At 43.8% G+C, this 19,198-nt stretch overlaps 1 protein-coding gene across 10 annotated transcripts in view; it reads left to right on the top strand.

The window, feature by feature from the left end:
- The window catches only part of NCAM1 (neural cell adhesion molecule 1), a 222,811-nt gene that overhangs the window by 164,721 nt on the left and 38,892 nt on the right, over window positions 1–19,198 (top strand). For 4 of the 10 annotated variants that reach the window (XM_081844363.1, XM_081844366.1, XM_081844369.1 and 1 more), the window contains 7 exons: window positions 2,722–2,872; window positions 3,673–3,857; window positions 4,971–5,067; window positions 5,583–5,753; window positions 7,886–8,017; window positions 9,875–9,889; window positions 14,807–14,848. In XM_081844363.1, coding sequence (XP_081700489.1) covers window positions 2,722–2,872; window positions 3,673–3,857; window positions 4,971–5,067; window positions 5,583–5,753; window positions 7,886–8,017; window positions 9,875–9,889; window positions 14,807–14,848 — 793 coding nt within the window. The remainder of the gene's footprint in view (window positions 1–2,721; window positions 2,873–3,672; window positions 3,858–4,970; window positions 5,068–5,582; window positions 5,754–7,885; window positions 8,018–9,874; window positions 9,890–14,806; window positions 14,849–19,198) is intronic. The other 6 variants (XM_081844367.1, XM_081844368.1, XM_081844371.1 and 3 more) reach the window with 2 other exon arrangements.

Here is a 19,198-nt window from a genome sequence, read left to right as displayed (position 1 = left end):
TGTGGGGGGAAATTAAGCTGGTAAAACTGCCATCGTGTATTTGTATTGGGGGGGGGGGTGCTATTGCTTGTAACCTTTTAAAATCCTTTAGCCTCATACTTCCAAGCATAATTCTATCTATGTGTTAGGATACAACATTCATTTGTTTATCAAAAGAATTGAAGATACAGAAAAATCACTTTTTGGGGAGAGAGATGAAATACCTTGAAAATGCATTCCTTTCCCCAACCCAAGACCTGTTTTGTGTTTTGGGGTGTTTGGATCCAATCCAGAATTTGTTTTCAAGGGAAGAGAGGCAGTATGTCAGAAGCAAAGAGGGTGGCAATTGGGAGTGCGTAAAACACTGAAGTGAGGGAGGAGGTGTTTGCAAAATGCAAGAATTTCTTCTTCGCCATGTATGCATATGGAAAACTATTGTCAAATGAAGAATTCCAGTACATGTGCATTGGACAGAAATGTGCAGATTTTCTATAAAGGTAAAGGTACCCCTGCCCATACGGGCCAGTCGTGTCCGACTCTAGGGTTGCGTGCTCATCTCGCTCTAGAGGCCGTGAGCCGGCACTGTCCAAAGACACTTCCGGGTCACGTGGCCAGCGTGATGAAGCTGCTCTGGCGAGCCAGCACCAGCGCAGCACACGGAAACGCCGTTTACCTTCCCGCTATAAAGCAGTCCCTATTTATCTACTTGCACTTAAGAGTGCTTTCGAACTGCTAGGTGGGCAGGAGCTGGGACCGAACGGCGGGGGCTCACCCCGCCGCGGGGATTCGAACCGCCGACCATACGATCGGCAAGTCCTAGGCACTGAGGTTTTACCCACAGCGCCACCCACGTCCCTAAGTGATAAATTGTCATGTGTGAATTAAAACTGTTAGATCTGCCCCTGCTGGACACTAATATGCTTTGTTAACCAAAGTGATTCTTTGATGTGACACCTTTAGCAATGTTGGCTGATTTTCATGGGATGTAAAGTTGTTCACTGCTGCAAGGGCATAGGAACATATACCCAAATAAGACTTCCTGGATCATCTTCCTTGTGCCTCTGTTGCCATGACAACTGATGATAAAACTGGGCATTCAGTTGAGTGTGTGTTCCCTTTGTAGCTGGCTGGAGCCTAATCAGGCCACAAGTGCCACTTTTGATGTGCATATTATGGAATGTTGATTCGGCTGCAGATGAAAGAACCAGCTGACAGCCTCTTGATGCATTTTCACCCTGAATGGAGTATATTAATAATCTCACTGCCCCAATTTGGAAGAATCGCTTTTTCATTGATAGGCAGCTTTCTAGTAGACACCACCTTTGTTTTCCTTTTGTAGAAACATCTTGCTATTCCTTTGTTAATCTACAGGAATTTTTCTCTTGGGAGTATTTGGTTAGGTGGGGGTGTTTTTTGGTTGTGGGTTGTGTGCTTGTTTTATTTCTTTTTGTGCATTTGCATTAAGGGGAATGGGTGGGGAGGGATGGGGAAAATCCCTCTCTTTACCCAAGCTTCACCAGCCACGATGCAATAGCCGCCTTTCCCACATGTGAAAAAGAAAAGAGCAACTGCATCAAAACAGTTTTGAGGACAAATATTATCAGTTGCCATTAGCTATGATATTTATATTTAGCCTCCACGTTCGGGGCAGTCTACCTCTGTGAACCGATTGCAAGGTCAAACCACAGTCTTCGCCCGTTTCTTTCATGTCCTCCCCAGGGACCTCTAGCAGGCTGATACCAGAAACAAGATTCTAGCCTAGAGAATTGGATCCAGGAAGGAGCTCCTTCAAAATGGCATCAGCCTCATTGGGAGAGGAATCTGACATGTCACCACTGGAATTTCAAGACCTGTCTGCAGCTGCAGTTAAGCCAGGCTCAGCTGCAGCAGCCAGGACAGTGTGAAAGTCTAGAAGCCAGATACTATGTTGCTGGCTGCATAGCACAGAGTCCAGTCCAATTGCTCTCCGAAATGACCTCATTCCCCTTCATTGCTAATATTTTTGTCATTGCTAAGACTGAACCAAAGCATCATGACATTTGTAGGGTTGTCTGAAAGCCAAGTTTACAGCTATTTTTCTTCGTGGAGCATGGGTCTGCTGGTTGCAGCTATGATGAGTGCTGCCATTTTCTGGACATTTGCCTGGGCAACACATGAGCATTTCCCTGTCTTCCTGCACTCTACTTCAGCTCAGTGCTGGAAAGACAAGACAGTGGTATCCATCCTGCCTGTGAACAGCCGTTGAAGAAATTAATTAGAAATTAAATTGGACCTGGATGTCAGCACAGTGGGTCTATTTTGCTCCTACCTTCACATGGCAGGAGTGCAACTTTGCACCCTGAAAACAAAGCAGTGTTGTTAAGCAGGTTTTTGTTGGCTCAGTTCAACTTCATCGGTCAGACAGCAAGGAAAGCATCATGACCTCCAGAAAGCAGAATGCAGGTGGCAGCCTCTTAGTGTCTCAGCCAGGAGTGAGGAACATGTGGTCCTCAAGATGTTTGTGGGCTACATCTCCCATCAGCCCAAGCCAGAATGACCAGTGGTCAAGGATAATGTGAGTTGGAGTCCATCAACTTTTGGAGGGCCACTGCTTCCCCCATTCCATGTCTGAATGATGGACATAGGGTAAATGATGCCCAGCAAAGCCCAGCCTGATTTCCAAGCATTCTCTGCTCTCTGAATGCACCTTCATCTGCTCATATCTTCCATATCTTCTGAACTCTTCTCTCCTTTTCCTGCCAGACCCTGGATGGGCGCATTGTGGTGCGCAGCCATGCGCGGGTATCCTCTCTGACGCTGAAAGACATACAGTACACGGATGCTGGGGAGTACATCTGCATAGCCAGCAACACCATAGGGCAAGATTCCCAAGCCATGCACCTGGAAGTCCAGTGTAAGTGGGCACATTTCACTATCATTCCCGCTCCCATTGTACAGGTTCTGCCTTCTTCCACTGCCCCCTCTTCTCTCCAGGGGTCCCAACCCACAGAATGTTTATGTGTGGAGGGAAGGAGGGAAGAATTTTAGGGAGGTAGTGGTGGGCATGGCTTTCTGGGTGTAGCAAGCAGGGGTCATAATGATGGAAGGAGGGGCACAGTGGTGGAGTGAGAAGTTACTGTAGCTGCATGAGAACGTCACATTCAGATGCAGTATAGCTCTGAATAAGACAACTGGTCACAAACAGTAAAGGGGGGCTGTTGCCTTCATTAACTCCTCTGAGTTTTAAGAAGCTTCTAGCTGGCTACCATTGGACACAGAATTCTAGGCGAGAAGGGCCTCTGCTCTTATGTTCTCAGTCTTTAGCAGCAAAGGACTTCTGGCTTCTTAGATCCCTTTAGGATTTCCAAACCCATATGATTACCCTCAACAGCCAGCCTCAGAAAGCAACACTTGCTGGACAAAGACTCAGTTGTCTGCAGCCACCCATAGGGCCACAAAGTTTATATTATCTGCCATGCCTGCAGACCCTTTCCAAGGAGAAGTGGCTGCACCAAATCTGTCCCAAGGCATCACTAGGCGCAGACTATTGAAACTAGAATTGTAAACTGGTTATCTTTCCAGGGTGTTGAGCAGAAGGGTAGCTATTAGCACTTGGGAAGGTATGAGAAGGAAATGTTGCAGCACCTCTAGAGAGGGGCTCTTTACTCTCTCTTGCTAATGACTTTTCCAAATACTGCTTTCTCCTTTTTTCAGATGCCCCGAAGCTACAGGGCCCTGTTGCTGTTTACACTTGGGAAGGCAACCAGGTGAACATCACCTGTGAGGTGTTTGCGTACCCAAGCGCTGTCATCTCCTGGTTCCGAGATGGGCAGCTGCTGCCAAGCTCCAACTATAGCAACATTAGGATCTACAACACTCCAACTGCCAGTTACCTAGAGGTGAGACATACAGTTCCCTGCTAAGGAGGAACCTGGGGCACATACATATTCATGGGGATGTAGAATCTCCTCTTCATCGCAGAGGGTGGGTGTTTGGTTTGACCACACCTGTTTCTCCTTAAGGGTGAAAAGAGTTGAGTATACAGCCAGTGGGTGGTGGCCTGTGGATGCAGCTCCTATCCCATCCAGCATGGCCAGTGTCAGGTTATTTCTAATGTACTTTTTAATCTACTATATTTTCCTAATTTCATTATACTTGTCCATGCAAAGTCTACGTCTATAAGCAATCCACTCATAAGTGGCAAGTGTAGTCAGGTCTTCAATCCTGGTCTTCAAGCCATACATTTATCTTTCCAATGCAGTAATATCAGTCTTTTGGCAACACACTTAAGGGCACAATGAATTGATTTATGTTGCCCTGTTGTCAAATTCCATATAGTAGGCATGTAGTTCAAAAGACTATTATCCTCTGAAAAAATAACTTTTCTGCCACACAGATTTATATAATTCACTACTTTCTCCCAAAACTTAGTAAGTTTACACCATTATAAAACCATGTGCTTTAAAGTAGTATTACCCTTATTACATCTCCAACAAAATGCTGTCTTAGTCCTTTTCTGTGAAAACATAGTGGAGTCCAATAAATTCTAAATATTATTTTCCATTGTATGTCATAATGTAAGGTCCATTGACACCTTTGTTATAGAGGTCATAACACTCTCCCATTGTTTCGGCAATACAGGATCCTCCAATTCTATATTCTCTTCATTTCTTAACATCTGCATATCAAACTGATTTATTGAGAAATATCTATAAAAAGTCATCACATTTTTTTTTGCTTTAAAAGATTTAACCAATTGTTCTAGTACCAGAAAATTATCAGAAAATAAATCAGAAAATTAACACCAATTGTTGGCTTCCAATATTTAATGCTTGACAATAAGTAAGCATGATGATATAGCTCTGGATTCTGAATACCAAATCCTCCCTCATTAATTTGTAATTGTAATTTGTAATAGTTGTCTTTTTTATTAGAAATAAAAAACTCCAAATTCTTTATTCTTTCGAGTAGGGAAGGTGCTCTAACCCTCCTGATCAATTTCCCCTTTGTAGGTGACACCAGACTCGGAAAATGATTTTGGAAACTACAACTGCACAGCAGTCAACCGGATTGGTCAGGAGTCCTCAGAGTTCATCCTTGTACAAGCAGGTGAGTCATCCAAGTGCCCCTCAGAGGTACACATGAGGTCTAGAAACTTTCCTCTCCCCCATTTTTTCTGAATGAAACTGTGCTGCCTTATAGGCTTGCTCATTGGTTTCCTATTGACCACACACAAATTTCTTGGTAGAGCATCTAGAACTCTCAAAGATGCTATCCTGAACAGTTTGAAAGACCTTAGCCCCTAAGCTATGGCTACTACAGTGATTCCCATGTAGAGTTTCTTCTAGGACTGCACAAAACTTTTGGAGGTTCAGCCCAAACTTTGGGGTAAAAGGTGTCAGAGTAAGGCGCAAAACAGTGTTCAGGGGGTGAAAGTTGCTACTATTTTCTTTTCCCAATAATGCTCAGTTCAAATATGCATTTTGAGGGGGGGGGAGGAATGGGGTCACCACCACACAAAATATACTGTGCATATACAGCAAAGGTTTTTTATGTGTACAAGTTTGCCCTGAGCCTTCGCTATCTGGCCTCATTAGTCTGTTCCGCCTTCCTCCCTGTCTCAGATACACCATCTGCACCTTCCATTGAGAGAGTCGAACCCTACTCAAGCACAGCCCAAGTGGAATTTGATGAACCTGAGGCTACCGGCGGCGTTCCCATCCTCCGGTACAAGGCCGAGTGGCGAGCGCGGGGAGAGGAAGACTGGCACTCCAGGATGTACGATGCTAAGGAAGGTAGGGTGTTGAGTACTGCCAACCAGCAGAGACTGTGATGTCTTTGTGATGTATGGTTTATTTACACATATGTATAACCTGAGTTTAGATGGAGAGCATTCACATTCCAAGAGGGTCTCTTGCTTTCTCCCATGGATGCAGCAGGCGTGGGTTTAAGAACAGAAAACAACAGCCATGTTCTCTTTCTCTTTGTTAAAGCCTGTTCCAGTCAGCCCACATAGTGTTCTTCACCTTCCTTCTTCCTTATCACCGCTAACCTGGTGAAACTAGTCCCTTCTGGCCTATAGCATCCAAACTAAAACCCTAAACCCATTTTTTGTCTTTGCCCACTGACACACAGCTGGAGGAGTGGCACAGTCTTTGCCTTCCTGTTGGCTTTCTTGATTGGGTCATCACTGGTCTTTGTCCCCTAACAACCCACATTCAGCTAGCAGTCACCAGGCAGGCCTGACTTGTTAACACAATCCAGGGGTTCAGTGTTTGTCACAGCCTAACTCGCAAACATGGATTAAGTCCAACTTTTATTGGACCCAGGAATTTAGGGTGTCTTGCAGCCCACAAATTCATAGCAATACCTTTGCTTGATCCATATTTTAATCGACTTGTGCACAGATTGATTTCCCCATGCCCAAGAACTTTTAATGCTGTTCCACAGATGTGCCATAGGTTTCTTGCAAAAATCTTAACTGATGCTTGGAAATTCTGAAGGGAGATTTGGCCCACTTGAAAAACTGATTTTGCAAGGGCTCGTGAATAAGTTTCTTCGAAATTTCCACAAATTTGCAGGCAGAGGCAGCCTTCTTTCACCTCCTTCTTTTCTTTCCATGCCCCCTCTCTCAATCTGGTCAGTTTTTCATTAGGAGTTTTCTCACTGTTGAACTGCATGCTTCTGGTTATTGCATGACTGCGACCCAGGATTTCTCCCTCATTTTCCAAATGACCCTGTTATGTAAAAAAACCAAAAACCACTCATACTTCTGTTCCGATTGTATAAAAAGTGTCTGCATAGAAGGGAGGGGGACAAAGAAGGACCAATGAGTCCAGAAGCACAGAGCGCCCTTAGCAACCCCTCTTAACAACAGGGAAGGAGGAAGGAGCATTGAGTCCCAAAAGCCTAGTGTGTCCTGCTGCTCTGAGTCCTGATAAGCACAGTGGGCAGAGCAAGGTGGATAAACTCAGAAAAATCTGACTAAGTGCAACCCAAAAGTGGACAAATAAACATGGGGTTTGGGGAAAGAGTTCCAGGGCAAAAATAGGAAGAGCACAGTGGACCCACTGAACATGAAAGTCAGGATTTTGCCATCAAGTGTGGATCGGCCTTTTATCTGTTGACTAACCATGAAGAAACTGTTAGTTTTGGACTCTGTGGGAACATGACATGGAGAAAGAGCAGGGCCACAAGAGGATCTATCTTTGATAGAGTAGAATTTTATCTCTGTGTATTTTTGTATAGAGGAAGCTGAACATCAGGTAACAACTCTTGAGTTTTCCAACTTCTGAATTGTGACTTTACAGTGGTGCTTCGCAAGACGAAAAGAATCCGTTCCGCGATTCTCTTCGTGTAGCGGTTTTTTCGTCTTGCGAAGCAAGCCCATTGACGGCTTAGCGGATTAGCGCTATTAGCGGTTTAGCGGCTTTTAGCGGCTTATCAGTTTAGCGGATAAGCAGCTTAGCGGCTTAGAAAAAGGGGGGGGGAAGGGGGGAAAGTCGGAAAAACTCGCAAGACATTTCGTCTTGCGAAGCAAGCCCATAGGGAAATTCGTTTTGCGAAGCGCCTCCAAAATGGAAAACCCTTTCGTCTAGCGGGTTTTTCGTCTTGCGAGGCATTCGTCTTGCGGGGCACCACTGTATTAAGAAGCCCTATTTAGGGGTGAAAAATTAGCAACCCTTCCATGGGTGATCAGAGAGATCTTTGTTAGTCTAAAGCTTGCATATTAATTGTATCATCAAAAAAACAACGGATGCCCTGCTTTGTTGAGGTGAGAATGGCAGGTCCCCTCTCCGCCCTCCATTCCTCCCATGCTCTTCTCTCTCCAGGTCCTGCACACCCAAGGTTGTTGATTGTGAAATGAACCGTTTTCTGCTATAGATTAAAACGTTTCTCCGCTTGTTTCCTCTCTTTTCTGGAATAGCCAACATGGAGGGTGTGTTCACTGTGATGGGCTTGAAGCCAGAGACAAGGTATGCCATCCGACTGACTGCCATCAATGGCAAAGGCGCAGGCGAAATCAGTTCTCCCTCCGAGTTCAAGACACAGCCAGTTCGTAAGTAACTCCCTGCTTTTCTGTTCTTCCTTGCTTTTTGCAAATGTCCTTCATTTTCTCCCCCTGCCTCTTTGCAGCCTCCCTTCCATGCATGGATGGCTCCTGTTCCTCTTGCAGGTCTCATTCTGATCTTTCCCAAAACATCTGTCCAGATTTCTCTGATTTCACCAGGTTGTAACATCGACCCACTTCTGTTATTTTCTGTCTTCCAATGGTCTTTTCTGTTTTTGTTCTTCCTCCCACCAAGCTGCGCTCCCAGCAACTGGTTATGGAAATAAGGGGTTTGATTGTTTAGGGGGATAGTGTGGCTTTTCTTTTTTTAACTAGACCTCACTCCTTTATTGTAGCTTGGCACATGTCATAACAATCTTGTGGGTAAGGGACAGAGAAATGAACCAGCTTTTTTCTGGCACAGCTGGTAGAAGGGTGGAGAAAGGGTAGAAGGGTGATTTTTTTAAAAATCTGAACTTCCTCTGTTATGAAGCATTGGTTGAGTTTTGAGCCAAACTGACAATCCTATTACTTTGCCTGGGCCAACAAGTTGTCGTCATCACCCACCCACCCATGCCTCAATCCATTTCAGTGGACAAACAAATGGCCCAATGAGAAGTCAGCGAACAGGGCTAGAAGGATAGCAGTGGCCTGCTTCTGTTGTCCATTGGCAACTGCTACTGAGAGGCACACTGTTTCCAACCCTGGCGTCATGGTATAGTAACCATTAAAAGACTTATCAACTTTCTTGGATTTGTTTTAATTCCATTTTGAAGCCAACCAATAGAGCAGGCATCACTGCTGCTTGTAACCCTGTGCTCTATGAACAACTATATCTTTTGGCCAGTCTTGACTCTTATTATATACTCCGCCTCATTGAATTGTGAGAGACAGAGAAATATTCTTGGAGCACACCTTAAAACTTCCATCTAACTGGCAGAAGAGTTAAACTCAAGAATCAGGTTGCCACAGAGCTGTGTACATGCTTTTGAGCATGCATGTTCCACTGTGGCTCCTATTTTACAGTTCCACATCATTTGTGCACCATATGCTTTGCGGGATGTGGGCAGGATTCAGAGTGAACAAGCGAGAGCTAACTGCAAGTTAATGCTCTGGATTTTGCTGCTCCTCAGAGTGAGGATGGACCTGTATGTCTGTCATACTGAGTTTTCCCATTATCCAGTTCCTTCCTTCTTTGGAGGGGCAAGTGGAGGAAGCTGAGATGTTTTCAGACTTGTAATAAAAATTAAACCAAGATTGAATGTAACATGATATGGAACAAAATGGGCTTTATATATATGTGGTTGCCCCAGATCTAAGCCCTTTTCCGCTCCCGGTTTCACTCAAGCCTCTACTTAGCCAGCTTGCTCATGTTTGGATGGGCTTCCTTATATCCCTTTCCCAATTTTCTCCAACCAATGTTCTTTGCGTGTGCCTGGAAATGATCAGCAACAAACCCACACCTCCTTTCCTATGCCTGTTCAGCTCGGTGCTCCTCCTGCTACGCCCAGGGCCTTACAGCAAAGACCAGAGGTCACAGCGACTCTCCCACTCCACCAGTTCCTCCCCCTCTACCTTGGAAGCTAGTTGTGCTCCTTGTCCCCACAAACTATCCAGTGCACAGATAAATGAACACGATTCCCCTCTTGTGCTTCTGTAGCTGCCCAGTTTTTACTCTTCTCTGATAATCTTAACCTGCCTACCTGGAAAATGTGACCCTAATGCAAGGAACGCTCGCTTGTTTTAAATTTCCAGTGCCTTGTTCTATCGCCTCCTTTATTTTCATCTCTGTTACATCTTTTCTTTTTTTGGGGTCTGTGTCTGTCTTTTCTTTTCATCTGTGTTCCAACCATGGGGAAACCGCAGGCACTCCACCGCCACGTAAGTGCTTCTGAATTCCTTCTCCTGGAGTGCTCTTACCCTAACATTGGATGTAGAACTAGCCCTTTTTAACTTAGCATTTCTCTCTTCTTTTCTTTTCTAGTTTTTTTTAACCTTCCTTCTTGTGCTTAGAAACAAAGTAGCTGATAAAACTCTTGCATCTCCTAATAACACTGATGCTAGAGTAGCTGTTGTATTTTTCCAGTTAACACTGCCGTTTGTAGAAGTTGGTCAAGAGGTTGACGCCTCCTTCTTTCCCATCTCCAAAGCATGCAGTGTTGTTCGTATCTGCATGTGTGCCTATTTCACTTGCGATGTTGTTGTTTCACACACACACACCTGGGGTAGGCAATGTTGAAGTTCCCAGGCTGTCTCCAGTGGTTTGCTTGCTTTGATACCAGGTGACAAACTCACTTGTAAGAGGTCGATGTTCCCAAAGAAAAAGCTTTTAAAAAATCCTTAGCATACAGGTGAAACTCAGAAAATTAGAAGATCGTGGAAAAGTTCATTTATTTCAGTAATTCAACTTAAAAAGGTGAAACTAATATATGAGATAGACTCATGACATGCAAAGTGAGATATGTCAAGCCTTTATTTGTTATAATTGTGATGATCATGGCGTACAGCTGATGAAAACCCCAAATTAACAATCTCAGAAAATTAGAATATTAAATGATATCAGCAAAACAAGGACTGCAAATAGAGCAATATTGGACTTCTGAGAAGTAGAAGCATGCATATGTACTCAGTACTTGGTTTGGGCCCCTTTTGCATCCATTACTGCCTCAATGTGGCGTGGCATGGATGCTATCAGTCTGTGGCACTGCTGAGGTGTTATGGAAGACCAGGATGCTTCAATAGCAGCCTTCAGCTCTTCTGCATTGCTCGGTCTCATGTCTCTCATCTTTCTCTTGGCAATCAAGCACAGTAATCCCATGGGCACTGAACCAGGTTTTGGTACCTTTGGCAGTGTGGGCAGGTGCCAAAGTCCTACTGGAAAATGAAGTCAGCATCCCCATAAAGCTTGTCTGCAGAAGGAAGCATGAAGTGCTCCAAAATCTCCTGGTAGACGGCTACGTTGACCCTGGACATAATGAAGCACAAATAAAGGCTTGACATATCTCGCTTTGCATGTCATGAGTCTATCTCATATATTAGTTTCACCTTTTAAGTTGAATTACTGAAATAAATGAACTTTTCCACGATATTCTAATTTTCACCTGTACACAGTACAGTTAGGGAGTGAGGGATCTTGCACTTTACCAGCCTCTGTTTTATAATTAAAGGGGCTTTAGAGTCCAGAAGAAGGAGAATGAACAGCAGAAGCAGCTCATGGGTAAACAGGGAAGGTTAGCAGAGCCAGACTCTCCTTAATTGTTCCTTTCATGTTAGTTTAGATTTGTGGATAAATGTTGGAAATGAAAGTTGGAAAAGAGCAAACAGCCCTGGCTTGGAGTCTAAAATATCTAGAGGGCACCAAGTTGCACCAAGCTGCCCTAAAATGAAATTGTACTGTTGCTGTCACTCCACTGTTAGGTTTAGTGCCAAAAGAATTCACCCACCGCCCCTTCAAAATCTGAAGAAACATGGACACCCATACATTGGGGTTAGTTCACTTTCCCAAACGGACCAGCCAGATGCTTATAAATCGGGCAACGTCCTTTTTCCATTGTGTGTTCAGTACATTGCCCTTATATATATGGAAGTTCCATTTAGCTTTCATGGATAATAGCCACATATTGTACCTCTGGTGGTGGCCAATCTTACGTGGCTGGTTTATGGACATCCAAATCATGTGGGGTTCAAGCTGTATCCCTCCCAAAGGGTGATCAGATAAATAACTGAGGGTTAAAGGGGGGAGTGTTAAAGCCACTTTGCTCTCAGGCTGGTGGTGAGCAATGAAGTTGCTGTCCAGTGCAGCCATGTCTGAAAATAATGGATCGATAGCAACTCCCTTGCAGCTGACTGAGCATTGCGAAGAAGTTACAGCCAATAATTGGAAGTCAGCATTAGCACAAGAGCTGGGACTGAAGGGCAGTATTTCATGGAGGCTCCAGGGCATTTGTGCAAGTTGTGATGTCAAGGGGTGTGGTTGTGAGAAAACGAGAGTGTTTTTGTAGCTGGCTCACAGAATCACAAGGCTGCAATTGCAACAATTTTGGCTTCAATATTAATCTCACACACACACACACACACACACACACACACACTCCCCTACCTGGGCTTAAAAGGGGAAGGGGGGGAAGCTTGCTGTCAAAACAATTCCAGATGGAAACTGTGAAGCAGTCTGCTTCATTACAGAGCTGCTGATTGCGGTTGAGAAAGAGCATAAGGAATGGTGGAGAGATGATGGCATGGATATTTCTTTACTAAATTGTGATTGAGCTGATAACCTTTTGAATTTAATTGCAGGAATGTTGTTTCTTAAATGTTGTTGAGGATTTTATTAAGATAGAGTGAGAAAGAAAATATGTTCCGTCACTGCAAGGTCCCCAGATAGCAACACACTATATCAGTGTGAATGATGAACTGTTCTGCTCCATGACTGGTGAACCCTTTTGTCTGCTTGGGCCATACCCATAGAAGTTGTGTCTCACAGGCCAGATTTGACAGGAGGAGGGGCTGCCCCACCTGCCAAAATCACTTGCGCTTTGCAAGTCTCCACACACTTTTAAGCCTCTGAGATTGGGGACTTAAAGGGAGAAGGAGGAGTTTGCTAAAGGCTTTGTGAGTTTCCTCCTTCCCTCTTTAAGTCCCCTATCTTGGAGGCTTAAATGGGGAATGGGGAGGATGCTCACAAAGTCTTTTACAAGTCTGTCTGTCCCTCTTAAGCCTTCAGGATTGGAGACTTAAAAGGGGTGGGGTACACTTGCAAAAGGCTTTAAGACAGACCTTTATTCCCATTTGAGCATCCAGAGGCTCAAACAGGGGTGCAGCAGCTATCTTAAATCCCTTGCGAAAGCCTTTTTGAAGTAGCCCACATGCAGAAGCTGCTTCAAAGGGTGCTTCTGCACAGGGCTTTAATCTCTGTTTAGCTGATGAATGGCGATTAAATCATTCTGCCTGGGAACTGGATCACACAACCAATTAAACCCTGTCCTACTACGCATCAGCTGACGTAATCAGTAACTTCAGTTGATGGGCAGGTGGGTGGGCTTTGTAGAAAAAAGCCTTGTGGGCCAAATTGGATCCCTTGGTGGGCTAATATTGGCCTGTGATCCATGCCCACTTCTTCAAAAATTACCATATTTTTTGCTCTATAAGACTCACTTTTTCCCTCCTAAAAAGTAAGGGGAAATGTGTGTGCGTCTTATGGAGCGAATGCAGGCTGCACAGCTATCCGAGAAGCCAGAACAGCAAGAGGAATCGCTGCTTTTGCTGCACAGCAATCCCTCTTGTTGTTCTGGCTTCTGAGATTCAGAATATTTTTTTTCTTGTTTTCCTCCTCCAAAAACTAGGTGCGTCTTATAGAGCGAAAAATACGATGGATGGGGGGTGAGACGTGTTAGGTTTAGGAGCACCTTCAATTGCACTCCTTTTGCATATATTAGCACGCCTTACACCCACCCTGTGAAGTAGACTGGCATTGCCATTGCGTATTACTGGCAGGCAGTGAGCATTTGCCAATGACATCTTTGCTGAGTCAGATGAGCCTTGCATCAGAAGCCTTCCAACTCAGTCTCGTAACCACTCTGCTCACCCATTTCTCCCCTGTCGGCAAGTCCAGCTGTAACAAAAACCCACAGTTCTTGCTCTTCAGCTTGCCTAGTCCTCTTCTGTTTGTCAGAGGACAGAGCAACCCTGGGATGGGACAGGCAAAGCTCTGCTATGGGAACATCTACACAATCAGGTAGTTCTGATATTATAGAGGTGACTGATTTCCGTGGAATGAGAGCCTCTTTTTTAAAAAAACAACAACCCCATTCCACAGCTCTCTTCAGCGCTATAACTGTTCTCAGTAAGTGAGGCATTAAAAAGTACTTTATGGGTTTCTTAACCTGCAGTAATGTTATGCAGTGATGGCCATAAATGAGCAGGTGTTGTGTTTGGAAGAGAGTATTGGGCAACGGCCAAGATGGACACCACCACAACACAGAGACACACGTAAAAAAGAATATTGAGGGGGGAACCCTCAGGAAGCCACCCACTCCGTACAAAACACAGAGACAACTGAGTATACTTTGTGGGCACAAAATACTGACCTGACTGTTAGAGTGGGGCAGCAGGGAGATGAAATGGAGTTACTGGAAGTCCAAACTGGAGCTTTCATCTGTACACCACAGTATTTTGTTGCAGACACACCCACCCTAAATTTCTGTAGACTTGCAACAGTCTTTGCATATTTGTTTTCTGAAGGCTTCATACTACAGCCAAATTTGGGTTGGCCTAAGGAGTTCCCTCCAACCTCTGGAATGCAGCTGACGTGACTCCTGCTTTTCCAAAGGGGCAGACGAGGAATTCCCACCTCTGAAGAGTGCAAAACTATTGGAGTATTCAATCAACATTTTTCCCAATATTCTGTTTATTTATTACATTTTTTCCCCCTTCCATGGAGTTCAGGACCTTGTTCGCTTCTCCCCCAACTTTCCTTTCTGTTTTATCCTCACAGCTATCCTCTGAGGCAACTCTAGACATACTTCTGAACTATGAAATTAAAGTAATGTCTAGTTTGACCCTGAGATAGGTTCGTGTGAAGGAGAGGAACTGCCCCAAGATCACCCAGGGAACTTCCGGGATCTCCTCAGCCCATTGGCTCTCCTTATTTTATAAATCCTTGGCGTAAATGTTCTTCAGCCCTTGCCTTTTTGTCCTCAGGCTCTCTTTCCCCCCTTCCCCGCCTTTTTATTTTCCTTCATAATTTATCTTCACACCAGGCTTCACCTTTACATGTCCGATCTATCCTTCGTGTTTCCATAGCAACCCAGCATCCTACTGAATCTGAAAACACAGAGCCAGCCCGTGAGTAGCAGAAAGGCTTTCCTCCCCTCTTTCCCTTCTCTCGCCCACACCCCTCAGACACGTTTACAAAACAGTATGGTGTGTGATAGAGTGAACGGCCAGGAGCCATTAATATGCCCTGCCCTACTATGTGATGGGCACACTCCAGCATGAATGGATGTGAGTAAGAAAAGACCTGGCACCCTCATTGCTGCACAGTCCCCTTCCCCCAGATTGTGTTGCAGAGTGGAGGTACGCCGGTGTTTTGCCATCTATGTGTTTAACGTTGTCGGGAATTAACACCTATTTCATCTGAATATTTAGACGGGCTTCTCCTTTAACTCCCTCTTAACATCCTGTTGATCTTGCTCCCTCATTTTAGAGGTGAAAAACTATATTAGGCTTAATTAAAACAGAGCAGGGTAAATTTGAGAAGCCTTCAAAAAGGAAATAAAATGCCCAACAAGATCTGATGCTTCTCCGAGCCCCTGAAGCCTACAGCTGTGACCTTGTGTGTGATTATCCAAAATTTCTCTCTATTTGATGACATGGAACCCTCAATTAAAAACTGCCCCAGTCTACTGGCAGGTCCCAGTGGAAGAACATCCAGTATTGACATTGGATATAGCCTGGCTATTATCTACTCTTTATTAACATAGGATAACTTCTTAAAGGTTACTTGGAAACAGCAAGTTCTTTTCTTGGATTTTGCCCTTCTCATATCCTACTAAGCCTCAAAACGCATCATGACCAATATATGAAAATGGCCACTGAAGGAGATTCAAATAAAATTCCAGTTTCTTGCTGGAAGTTGCATTCCGTGGTTTGTAAATTAGCATTCCTCAGAGGGAGTTGCGGGAAAACAGGACGTGGCATGAAATGTGGTTCCTCTAAATTATTTAAACATCTACAGCAAATACATCCTTTGGACTCAAAGGGATGAAGTGGTTGCATTTGATAAAATGTACACCTGTTAAAAACCTCTGCCTTGTGACATCTTTGAGGTGAGCATGACTAACTGCATAATAATTCTGAACTTGATTTCGGTTCCAGTTAACACACAATTTGCCGCTGGGTGTCTTTGCAGACACAGTGGGTTTGCTTACAGTTTATCCACGTGTCCCAAAATTAGAATGTTTAACATCTGCACAGTTTGTTTTTTTCATGGCTTGAAGAGGGGGTGGGGCATATTGATCTCACCAGAGTTTTATGTCATGGTGCCATATTACTGTGTGGAATACCTTGTCATCTCCCACAGAACAGATTTAGTAAGAGCCTACTCTTCCACGGAACTGTGCACAGAACCCCATCTGCCCCACTGCCTTCAGAGCAGGTGGGGCTTCATATTGTAAAGAAGCCTTGGCCTTCTATAGAGTTTTTTTTGCTTTGTATTTTCCCCAGAATAGCTTAAACACTTGAGTCTTGTGAATATAGGTTTCTCCTTCCCAGTGGGAAGCAGGGAAAGTTCCAGTTCTGCAGCTGTAAGGAGGTGGTCTTTACATGTTAGGAAAGAAGAGGCGAGAGGGAGGCCGCTTGACATGCCACACCAATCTTTAAAATGCATTGATTTGGGGTTTAGATCAGGACAAGTGTGCCTATCCACAAATGAGCACCATCTTAAAGCTTTACTGAACTAAAATCAACATACCTTTTTTAACACAGGGATACAGAACCCGTTGCTCAGTACAACTTTCCACATTGGTTGGTTGGTTATAAATCCCAATGAAAATTCATCAGCATTTTAGTGCATTTTAGTGCATATTTCTACCAATATACATATTTTTGCAAGCAATTTCTTCTCATATGCATTTCTGCGCATTATTTTCACCAACATATGTATTTTTATGTGCACTTTTCCCTTGCATACAAATTTTGGGATTGGTAACCGAATCCCAAAAATCAGAGAAGGGCAAATTTTGCAGGATAGCTATGTTTCTGTTTGCATATAGTTTGGGGATGTGTGAATTGGGTACAGGTATCCATTAAAATGTACATGAAACTGAATTCCTCCCCCATTACTACTACGATATATTTCATTAGGCACGCACTGGACAAACATGTATTCACAAGACTTCATTTTCTTACTGCCTTCATTTCAAAAGGGACTTAGGACAATTTTCAACATCAGTAATTTATTTTAAGATGCTAAAAAACTAAATTTTTGCCATTCCTGTCCAAACAAAATGGTGTTGGACTAAAGACAAAGACGGTCTTCTTCCAGGAATGATTTCTTTATTTGGAGTGGAGTGGAGAGGGGTAATAATTCCTCAAACTCATGGCTTGTCCACACTTCTGCTTGACCCGCTAATGTTTACTGCTGAATCAGAACAAACGTAAATCAGTTTTTCTGCCCAATGACGTTTGTTCCAATTCAGGGATAAACAGCAGGTTTTCCTGGTGAAAGTGGTGGGACAAACAAAAAACTGCTTGGACTCATGCCTGGAAAGCACAGGGCAAGCAGAATACCTCTCAGACCCAAGCTTTCTAGAGACAAGAGGAAGTGCGGAAGAGCCCTAAATCTTTGTTCAGTCAGTGATCTTATCCCTTCACATTTACCACTGTGTGAGCCCAAAGGTATGAAAAACAGTATTTAGATCCACAATTAATCTTTTTTTAAAAAAGTTAATTTGGAATCTATTAGTAACTGCTTGTCTGCTTGTTGAACAATTTTTTGGATGAAAATCACCACCAACAGTGAAAGAATGGTTAACAAAAACATGGAAGGGTAACAACAATGTATAGACTTCTGGAATTGATTAGCGTGAAAGAAGTCAGAGAATAAAGAAAAGAACTTTAAGATAAATTGAACCTGCTTATTGAATTTCTGTAGTATAAATTTAACTTACCTATGGAGTAATACAATAGTTTTTCTATGTGGTAAAATATTAAATGTCATATATATTTATTATATGTAGGTATCTGCAATTTATGTCATTATTGTGAATATAAAGAAATATGAGATTTAACAAAGTTTGGACAGGAAGGCAAGAATGCAGAATCCTAAAAGGAAAAGGGGGGGGGGAGAGAGAAAAGGAAATTGATTCATTTATTTCTGGGGCATTGTAATGAATGAATGAATGAAGTGCTTGTATTTACAGTATAAAGCCTTTGACTGGACTTAACCGTCATGGGGTCCTTTACCTTTTTACCTTATAAAGTCACTGCAGAGCTTCTGTGCTCGAGTGGCTCAAGCATAAAGAATTTAAAAATAAAACAATAGTTTAGTAAACTTCTTTTTTTAAAGGGCATTTCATCTCAGCTGTCACCCTACATGAGATGCTGGTTGGTTGAAACTTGAGAACTATGTCAGCAAGCTCCCTACTGGCTCCCCAGATTGCCTGATCTGCCTGGGTTAACAATCTCAACATTCTTGACATTATCAAGCTTGGATTTTGGAACAGTCTTTCCATACTGGTGTCATGTGTTGATGGTAGTTCATCCCTATCACCAGTCTAGCCACAGCATTCTGTCTAGACCCAGGGGCAGCATTCTGCCTAGACCCAGGGGCAGCCCCAAATAGAGAGCATTTCAGTAATCCAGTCCTGACATTACCAGTGCATGGACTACTATGGTCAGGTTGTCCTTATCTTGGAAAAGCTGCAGTTGGCATATCAGTTGAAACTGATAAAAAGCACTCAAGGCCATCCAGACCGCCTCAAGTTGAAGAGGGTTCCAGGAGTCCTTCCAAATGACGTACCTGCTTATTCAAAGAAAGTTAAGTAGTGATCAGGGCAAGCAGCTTATTCATCTTCCAGATCAAGAAATGATCAACCCACAAAGCCTTTGTCTTCCTAGGATTCAGGTGAGGGTTCACTGAAGGTAGCTTGCCCCAGAACTCCCAGTGACCATTCAAGATGGCTTGTTATAGATGTTGAGTAGCACTAATAGCGCCCTGCAGGATCCCATAACATACTTGCCATGAGCCTGAAGAGGACTCTCTTAATGATCCCTGGTTGTGATCCTGCAAGTAGGAATGGAATTACTGTAGCACAGTGTCCCTGGTGCCCTTCCCACAGAGCCAGATACTATGGTCAGTGATATTGAAAGCCACAGAGAAGTCTCTGTCCTGGTAAAGGTCATCCATCAGAGTGGCCTGAACCCATATAGAAATTCCCATTTGACCTCCGTCTGAGATGTAATCAAAGCACATTGGATACTCACCATTCTGCTGAGTGCCATTTTCAATACTAGTCCAATATATTTTGGCACCTCAGATTTAAAACTCGGATGTCTAAAGCCTGAGGAGTTGAAGCCCCTTGAAATATAAGGGCTCCATGAGCTGCCAGCTGAAGGGGCCACCCCCTCGCAGTAGAAGCAGCCTTGTCCAGTTCAAAAAGTATTGCTAGATGAAAGAGAGAGAGAGAGAAAGGA

This window comes from Podarcis erhardii, assembly GCF_964252035.2.
Source record: "Podarcis erhardii genome assembly, chromosome: 16".
NCBI classification, from domain to species: Eukaryota; Metazoa; Chordata; class Lepidosauria; order Squamata; family Lacertidae; genus Podarcis; species Podarcis erhardii.
The sequence above is the reverse complement of the archived record's forward strand: the minus strand, read 5'-3'. Positions and strand labels throughout refer to the sequence as shown.